At 44.4% G+C, this 9,693-nt stretch overlaps 1 protein-coding gene across 2 annotated transcripts in view; it reads right to left on the bottom strand.

Annotated features, from left to right (window-relative positions):
• The window catches only part of NKAIN3 (sodium/potassium transporting ATPase interacting 3), a 463,387-nt gene extending 455,106 nt beyond the window's left edge, over nt 1-8,281 (bottom strand). For both annotated transcript variants that reach the window (XM_016165875.2, XM_016165874.2), the window contains exon 1: nt 8,003-8,281. In XM_016165875.2, coding sequence (XP_016021361.1) covers nt 8,003-8,056 — 54 coding nt within the window. In that variant the 5' untranslated portion in view covers nt 8,057-8,281. The remainder of the gene's footprint in view (nt 1-8,002) is intronic.
• Between the last annotated feature and the right edge of the window lie 1,412 nt (nt 8,282-9,693).

Raw genomic sequence — 9,693 nt, forward strand, 5'->3', positions numbered from 1 at the left:
CCATGATCTTCATTATGATCTGTTATAGCTAGTTATCAGTACAGAAAACATAGCCTGAGTGTAGAGTATTCCTCTTCGTACCTTATTTAACTAAATTAATCAGTCAACCTTTATAGCCTGGGGCTTCCCAAATACAAGCACTTATTATACTACATATTAATCAATACCAAAGTATGGCCATGTCTCTAATTACTGGAATGGAGAGAAACTGTCAGAAATATATTTACGACTTATCATCATCACATCCACTGAGCTCATGTCTCTTACGAGAATCTGATAGCTAAAATCCTGTTCCAATATTTTTTATTAATAAAGGAACTGGGCGTCTGTACGAAACAATTCATTATGCAAGTACCTCTGGAAGTAGTGAAGAAATTCAAACATTTAATTCTACTTAATAATTCAGGAATACAATTAATCAGGAAAGCCATTCTAGAGTAGAAAATACAAAAAAAAAAAAAAAAAAACTAGGAAAAAAAAAAAGAACAAGATCATTAACATTGCCATGATCTTGCCCCAGCTTCCCTGAATGGTGGACCATCTAATTCTCTCAAGCACAGTGCTTGCCAGTCCCTGATGCCCTCCAGCCTTCACCCTCATCCCTTTCCCCATAGATAGATGTTTTCTTCCCAAAGAAGAAACTGGTGATTCTCTTACCAGCAACCAACTAGTTCAAGGGCTTCACTTTCCCTAACTTATGTCATCAAGTAAGACTCAATGCTTTCACTAGATTTTTTTTAACTATGCCCATGTTAAAATATCTGTTCTCTAATACTCTACCCCAAACCTAAGATAAGAATGTTCCATTAAAAGACATTCAAGGCTATCTCCCATTTTATTTTGGTATCTTTACAAAACATGTCAAATCAAAAATGTAAATTGGGTAGCTTGCGTTATGTGTCATTGCTTGCACTACCGTTTAACTGGCATTTTGAAAACTAATCGCTGACAAAGTATTATCCATTAGTCTAACGTTATAAATGCATGACGATTCACACACATTAACACCAATTAGTGTTGATGGGGGTTAAAAGCATGAATCTGTGATGCACCTAAGAAAGAAAGTCCACTTTAACCTGATCAAATATTTGCCAAAGAGTCTCCCTAAAATCGACATTCAAAATGTTGAGTCCTGTTTTCAGCGCTGTTCTCATCTACCTATCTTGACACTCTCGAGGCGATCTCATCCAGGGCTTGAGATGCCTGTATTGCTCATGATTCCCAGTTCTGAATATTCAGTCCAAGCTTGTCCTCTGAGTTCCAAGCTCTTATATCTGACACTTGGCCTCAGGTATCAGAATCTAAAAGCATCTAAAACAGCACCCTTACACACCAAAAAAACACCCCTGCTCCATCTCCACGCCCACTGCACTCAATTTTCCAGCTTTCAGTAAAAAGCACCACAATTACGTTCAGTTGCACAAGATGTACAAGTTGACCCCTCAGCGAGCTCTAGGCTTTCCACCCCTAAATCAGATCCCAAGTCCATCCTTTCCCGTATCTGTTGTTACTACAAATGTCTGATTCGCATCATCTCTTGTTTAGATTAACAGAAGAGCATCCTGTCTCCCATTTCCTCTCTTGTTCATGCCTAATCTGTTCTCTACTCAGCAAAGACAGTACTTTGAAATACAAGTCAGACGATACCATGACTCTGTTTAAAATGCTCCAGTGGATACACACGGCTCTTTAAATGAAATCCGGTGCCAGCACATGCGCCCAATGCTCTCCCATTACGTGGACGCTCTCTCTGACTGCACCCTAGCCGCACCAGACTCCTGCCACATCTAGAACATACCATACTCTTCCAAATCGGAGGCTTTGCACATTTGGTTTTCTCTGCTTGGAATGGTTCCCCTCTTTTTGCATGACTGACCTCTGGTCATCCTTTCAGACTTGGCTTCCGGTTTCTGGGAACTCTTCCTGACCACCACATCAAAGAATATCCCCCTACTTCTCTAAAGATATTACACTTTTCATCTCCTTAATGGCACTTAACAGCCCTTGCAAGTAGGTAATCCGTGTTTACATATTTATTGACAGCCTTTCTGCCCTCACACATAAACTGCATGAGAGCAGAGCTGCATCTGAACAGCTCACACCTGTACACCCAGTGCTCAGGGACTCTACAAATATTTGTTGATTCTTTCAAGTATAGGGAGCATATATTCCATTAAAGGGGGTACAGACTCAAATCTGAACCCCAGTTCCATCAGGTCCTAGCTGTATGTTTTGGGGCATGTTTTTTAAACTCTTCTTTTCTCAATTTCTGAATCTCTAAAATGAGTGATTGTGAGGGCTACATGATTTCATAGACATAAAATACCTAGAAAAAAATGCTTGGCGCATAAAAACAATCAATAAAGTTTAGCTATTTGTTTATGCGTTAATTTATTCTCCAAATAGTCCCTGAGTGCTCACCCTTTGCAGAGTATCGTGGAAGATTCTGTGAGAAAATCAAAGTTTTAGTCCTTTGTGGACTTAAAACCCAGTAAAAGAGACAGCACGTACACAACGAGATAAACACAAAGAAACACAATTAAAAGCCTATAAAAATACAAAATCAAAGACTCTGTATTAGTTTGCTAGGGCTACCATAATGAAGTACCACAAACTGAGTAGCTTAAACCACAGAAATGTATCATCTCATGGCCCTGGGGGCCGGAAGTCTAATACCAAGGTGTTGGGTGGGGTTGGATCCCTCTGAGGGCTGGGGGAGGGAACCTGCCCCATGTCTCACATAGCTTCTGGTGATTTTTCTGGCAATCTTTGGCTTTCCTTGGCTTGTAAAAGCATTGCCCTGATCTCTGCCTTTGTTTCATATGGTTTTCTCCCTGTGTGCGAGCCTGTATACAAACTGTCCCTTTACATAAGGACATCAGTCATAGTGGATTGGGGGCCCACTCTACTCCAATATGACCTCATTTTAACTAATTACATCTGCAATGACCCTTTTTTCAAACAAGGCCAGATGCAGAGTTATTAGGGGTTAGGACTTCATAAGAATTTGGAGGTAGGGACACAATTCAACCTATAACAAGACCATAAAAATGCAATATGGCTTAGACAAATTCAATACTCTGAATGTACACCTAAATAACAAGAGAGATATAAATGGATCTGGATTTGTAGAAAATTGGCTAGTGCAAAATATTGCAATGATTTCAATACCAATCGTGTTATAATGGAAGTCTCATTATTAGCCATAATTTTAAGTTTACTAACCTTTTCTAAGTTTCATGAGATGATCTAGAGTGTTTAAATATAGAAAAAGAATGGAAACTAAATGATTAATAATTATACTGCATAGGAGAAAAGAAAGAGCTATTAAAAACCTGTTCAAGCAAGAATATTAGTATATCTATATAGTATATCTGCATCAATTGCCAAATATCTATGACAGGCGAGTAGTACATTTCGTAAAACTTAGATTAAAAGCATGTTACTGCAACTATACCACCAACGTTCAGAATCTCCCGACACTTGATCTCAGCATTACACTGTCACAAGTGGTCACAAGATGGTTTGAACACGGTATAAAGAGGAAGCTGATTTTCACCACGATAAAAAAAAATTACTAGTTTTTAATTTGAGATGATATTCTCTCAAATAAAAACAAACAGCCCACCTATGTGTTAAAAACTGCTTGCTTTCTATAACTTTTAAAGATTTCTTTTACTGTGGAATGTAAAGCGAAAGTTTTCAATTTTGTTGCACTAGTTTCTAAGTCTAATAGGAACATGGCTGTCACCTTTCCATGAAGTGAAACAAGATTAAATAAATCTCCCTGGTAAAAACAATATCCAGGGACAAAATCTGTTGAATGTGTCTTAGACTCTGACCTCTGTGATGTCGAGAAGATGTCTAAATTTCTGTGGGAACAATCTGTGAACCTTAGTTCAACACTTCACTGAGGCTACTATAAGAAAATGACTCTGAAATGGCATGTACTGTAAATTTTAAACCTTGAAGCATGGCATTAAGACGTTTAAATGTGGCAATGAAAGCTAATTTACTAAAAGCATATGATCAGGTGTTTCTTTTTTTACTAGAGTATACATATGTACAATATACATTATTCTAAAACAAGCAAAACCAGAAGTATCCTTACAAAAAAATATATTTAAAAGTTCTTAGATGACTTGATGACTCTGTTACGAATCGTTTTTTCAAAAACGATTTACTTCGCACAGTTTTCTTTGGGCATGCATTCATGCTTTTCGCTTTCCCTCTAAATTCATCTAGCAGAATTACACACATGAATGTAAAGTCTGGGGTGAACACACGAATTTGCTTAGAAGCATGGAGAGAAAGTAGTGATGGGAGATGGCCAGACCAGTAGATGAAGGAAAGAGAAAGAAGACTGAGATTTTGCAAACCAAAGCTCATCCAAATACACTATCCTCAAAATGATCGTTTGTCTCCAATTATACTTGCCAACCTGACGTCTCACTCTGGAGGGTGGTTTGGATGAAATGTGAATGAGATGATAAAAAACCTTTCGTTTGTTTCTTTAACTTTGAGAAGGAGCTAATGTGCTGTCTTTTCATGATCTGCACAGACACGCCTAATCATCAGCACGTAGATTCTCCTCAGTAAATGTGTTCTGTGAACGCCATTCCCCTCTCAACACTCAAACTTATTTACTGCTCCATAATCTCCATCTTCCAACAGTTGGTGGGAGCAGAAAAAAACACGAAAGGGGAAAAAAAAAAAAAGACAGTTGGTTTCAAGGGAAAGGACACTAGATCTGGGCGCCCAACTCAGTGGTAACGCTGGAACGGGCTCAGAGAGTTAATTTTTTAGAATTTTGTAAACCAGGTGAGAAACATATTCATTATTAAAATTAAATATTATAATCTTACATTAAAATAAATCATATTAAAAACAGAGGTACTAAATATTTAAAACACACTCCTTCCTAATTATTTCACTGTTGTACTTTCTCAACGCTTTTGAGATTGTTTATGCCTATTTTATCATTGTTTATGATGGAAATATTATGCAATGGCATACTTCAAATTGGCCAAGGTGGGAGTGTTTACACCAAAGAAATAGACTAAAATCTGGGTGTAACATTGTTTTGTCGATTGTCTAGACTTAAGAAAGCAATGCAGAATTTTTCTCTAATAATGCATCATGCCATTAGCAATGGCACAGGAAAAAAATTGAAGAAACAATGCTCCAGTATTTGAAAACTTAATCAATTAAAGAACCTGCTCAGGTATCAGAGAAGGTCATCTAGAGGACGTGACCTCTGGTTGACCCTTGGGCTGGACCAGGGCAGTCAGAGGCTCCCCACCCTATCCTGTCCTTGGAATGCACATTCAGCCCACTGTTTTCACAGTGACAGCCGTTTCAAGGACGCAGCCTTGAGAAAGCATGTGTTGTTGAGACCATCTGGACGGTATATGTGACTGAACCCCATTAAGGCCTCAATATGAGCTTTTAAGAAAAGTACGGAAATCTATCGTTTTGCAGCCACCTAGGCCTGGTAGGTAAGTGCCCTGGCTTACTGAACCTGCTGCCTGCCAACCTAGAGTGGTCCACCTCTTTCTTCAGCCTCTCTGTCCTCAGTGACAGGGGGCCAGTCTTGAATTTCACCAATGTCAAGTCCCCAAGGTTGCAAACCATAATTGTGTCATCGATAGAGTGAAGTTCCAATACTAACTTTCTTGTTTCGCTTTCCTACTACTCCTCAAAGTAAATAAAAATATTAACCAGCATTCATGTCAGAACTACAGAACCAAGAGTTCATTGAATTCAACAAAAGGATTCTGCCAGAATTAACTGGTTATACAGAATTTACAACTAAGAGTGATACATATCTCATAATGATTGACAATGATGATCATGATAATGATTTGTCAAATGAGTGTTATATATCCTTTTCATACATAAGTGTAGTATATTACATAATAATGTAATATATGAATACATGTTTTGTTTGAGATCCAATCATTAAGTGTTTGCTATCACCTCACTATCTACCATACAAAAACTATTGATTTGGAAAAGTTGTTGAACTCTATGAGTAGCACCCTCCTCCATCAACAAGTGAAACGGGAACCTTCCTCAGAAGACAATTTTAAGAACAAAATAAAATAGTGTTTATGCAAAAACCCTATATGAATTGCAAATGTTAATTACTATCATAAATTCAGCAAACATGTTTCAGCTCCTAATATGAGCTCCCCCAAGGTCTTGCAAAGATAAACAATGTTTGATCCTTATGGTCAGGTTGCTTACAGTCTAGTGATGAGAGATATTTGTATACAGACTTCATAGATGAAGTGGAATTTTGAGATAAGCTTGAAGAGTAAGTTGCATTTGTATCAACTGAGGTGTATGTGGAAAGAAGAAGCATTATAGGCTGAGAGATGAAACACTGAGCGCATTATCCACACAAATATTACAATATCCACTGAGGAAATCATAATTGTACTGAGAAATCTGCTGTATCAACAACCCTTACAGTTATTTCCATGTAGAAAGGAAAGAATTATGCCATTATAGATAATACAATCCAGTATGTCTGTCTACAGTCTTGCATATTCAAAGTTGTCTAATAATTTATTCAGTTTTCTCAATTTATAAGATATACCCATTTCTAATAACCAAAATGTAAATTATCCTCTGGCTTTTTGCTTTGTTTAAAGAAAACATTCATGGTCAAGTAAATTTTTAAATTATTTTCTCAAGAAAACGCTATAAAATATGTCCTATTTAACAGAATAGAAAGAAACGTCCCTGAGGTTTAAAGAAAAGTAGCCACTGATTTCAAATCTCTAACTACATTAATTATGTACATATTAAGTAAACAATAAAGAGCACATCTGAAGCGAGGTTTTCATGGGAGAGTGGAACGCTGAGGCGAAGGAAAGGTGAAACCTTTTAAAACATCCATGGGAACCGGGACTATTAAAGAAAGGCATTATTTTATCCCTCAGTTAATGAGCCTTGCGAGGGTTGACATTACTCAATAAAGTTCACTGAAAAGCGTTTTCCTCTTGCTAGTCAAAATATGCTAGTTAATGTTCTTGACTTCAAAAAATAAACAACACTTTTGAAGAAAGCTTGGCAGAGCATCTACCGAGTCTGTCTTAAGTGTAATAAGAGGGACTGTCTATTCATCTCTCACACACAAAAGTCTGACACGAAAGGTCGGTGGCCTTGACCTCAAGTGACAACGGGAACAGACCACAGGGCCAGTCTGCGTCCCACGAGGAATTCTGTTAAGAAAAGCATTCACCCCACACTGCGAGCCCCTTTCCTCTCCTCTTCCCCTCCCCCCGCGAGCCACCGCGCCGACGGGGGCTTTCACTCGGTCCCCTCCCTACAGACAGCTGTCAGTCTGTCGCTGCCCGAACATGCAGCATTTCAACAAAATCTAAAACGAGATTGGAAGGCCATGGGGTGAGAGGCTCTGTTTAAAAACACACAGCCGATCTCCTTCTTGGGGACCCAAGCCAGACTCCTCACCCGCCACCCCTTCCACCTGCAGAAGGTAAGGACCGCTTCACTCTTAACTAAGAGTTGGAGCTGCTCCTGTGTCTTCAGAACCTGGCCATTACCGGGCACCGTCTAATTAACCAACGTTGCTGGAAACATCCCAAGAAGAAAGAGCCCACGAGCCCCTGTGAAACTTCGGCGAAGATGCGGAGGGTGCTAAAACCAGTTGTGCAGCCCAGGGGCGGGGAAAGCGCTCACCGCCGGCGCCTCTGCAGCAGCCCCTGGACCTCGTGGCGACGCCCTGCGGGGACGCGGTGAACCCCCGCGCGCGGGACCTCGAAGGAGACCGCGCCCTCGCTCCGGGCAAGCGCGACCCGGCGAGCGCCCGCGGCGGGAGGGCAGTGCGAGTCCGAGCGGCGGGCAGGGCGGGGGCCGAAGGGGGCGCTCGGCCTGCCCGCCCCGCGCCCGGAGCTGCGGATCCGCCGCGGAAACCCGGGAGGCCGGTCCGGGGACCCGGAGCGGTCAGGGTTGGGGCGCGCGGGGCACTCACCAGCTGCAGTGCGCAGAGGCAGATGAGCGAGCAGCGCCCAGTGCAGCAGCCCATGGTGCCGGCGGCGTCCGAGCGGCGCGCGCGGCCGGAGATCCGCGTCTTCCGGCGCCGCCGCCTCCCGGCTCCGGAGCGGCCCCCGCCCGGCGCTCGCCCGCCCGGCCCCGGCCCCGGCCCGCCCGCCCGCGGCCGCCGCTCGGCGCGGTCGGGTCTGCACTCGCGCGCCGCCTTTGTTAGTTTCCCGGGCGGGCAGAGGTCAGTACGGCGCGCACGACTCGCGCGTCTGGCGGGGGTCCCTGCCTCCCGCCGTGCGGGTGCGCTTCTTGGGGAGGGGGAGCCGGGCGGGCGGCAGGCTACAGATGGTGAGTGGGTGGAAGTCTGTTTAGGGGAGGGGAGTATGGAGGCGGTGGGCGTCTGAAAAGTGGAGTGGGCTGTCTGCCTGGGGGTGTGTGTGCGCGCGTGTGTGTGTGTGTGTGTGCGCGCGCGTGTGTGTGCGTGTGTGCGGTGGGAGGGGATGAATGAAAAGGAGTGCCCCTGAAAGGGATCGGCCTGTCTGGTTAGAAGTCTTTGGAGAGAGAAGAAGGGAGAGAGAGAATAAGAATGAAAATGAATATGAATGAGCGTGAATTAGGGCGCCTGGCGGTGACGGAGACCCTCGGCGGCGGGGGGCACTCGGACGACCCCCCTGGGCTTTCTCGCTGGAGGTCGTGTCGGATATCGGGAGGCTGGTCGGAGGCGTGTGCGAAGGAGGGGACGGGGTTTGGGGGAGCTGCCCCGGAGGCGGACGCGGTGAGAGTTGAGATGGCTTGGTGTCCGGGGACTTAGGGCCCAGAGACGAGGAGAAGCCAAAGGCGCGGGGCGCCGGGGAGCGCCGGGCGGAGCAGGAGGACCGCGGGCTGCGAGCGCAGGCGGCGGACGCTGGTGCGGGCGAGTCCGCTGCGCCCCGCGCTGGGCGTGAAGCTCTGGGGTCCCGCGGCCGGGGGTCGCTCCTGCCGCAGTCGATCGCCGGGATGGCGCCCCTGCTGGAGTCTGGGAGGGAAAGTTGGATGGACTTGGTTTGGCGAGAGGCGATGGGGCGAGGAGATGCGCCGGCTCAAAGAGTCGCCGCGAGGAGACCTAGCTTAGGTTTCTCAGCTAAAAGGCTCTTTGAAATCGCCACCGGGCGTAAAAGAAGAAAAGGCGAGAAAGAAGAGGATGCGTGGCTTTTTCTAGATATGGAGAACGTTTCCGGGATAAATGTGATTTCTGCCCAGAGAGAATCCAACTGTTTGAGAAGGGCTTGGAAATCAGACCTGGTCCCGGACAGTTAAGAACAGAGCGGAGGAGTTCCGCAGAGGACTGCATTTCATCGGGGCTCAGTGTCAGATTTCCCGGCACATTTGTTGTACTTGGTGGAACTAAGCAAGTAGCCAGGGCGCGCTAGAAGACAGGGGCAAGCCTCCTGGCCAATTGTGTCAGAAGAGGCTTCTTCGGAACTTAGCACAGAAACCCGGTTCCTAACCCACTGCTACCCTCCTGGGCCCTTGGCGGTGGGTTGGTAAGAAGAGGCTAGAGATCTCTGCGCGGTTTTAAAACGTTGCCTCCACCCGTGAAACTGCTCAAGCCATTCGCTCGGGCAGCAAAGGGAGTTCTGTTTTCATTTGCTTTGCAATTAGCTGGCGTTTTTGAACCGTTCCTTCAGGAGTCACGTTTAT

The sequence above is a fragment of the Rousettus aegyptiacus genome, unplaced genomic scaffold (genome assembly GCF_014176215.1).
Source record: "Rousettus aegyptiacus isolate mRouAeg1 unplaced genomic scaffold, mRouAeg1.p scaffold_m13_p_15, whole genome shotgun sequence".
Taxonomy (NCBI): domain Eukaryota; kingdom Metazoa; phylum Chordata; class Mammalia; order Chiroptera; family Pteropodidae; genus Rousettus; species Rousettus aegyptiacus.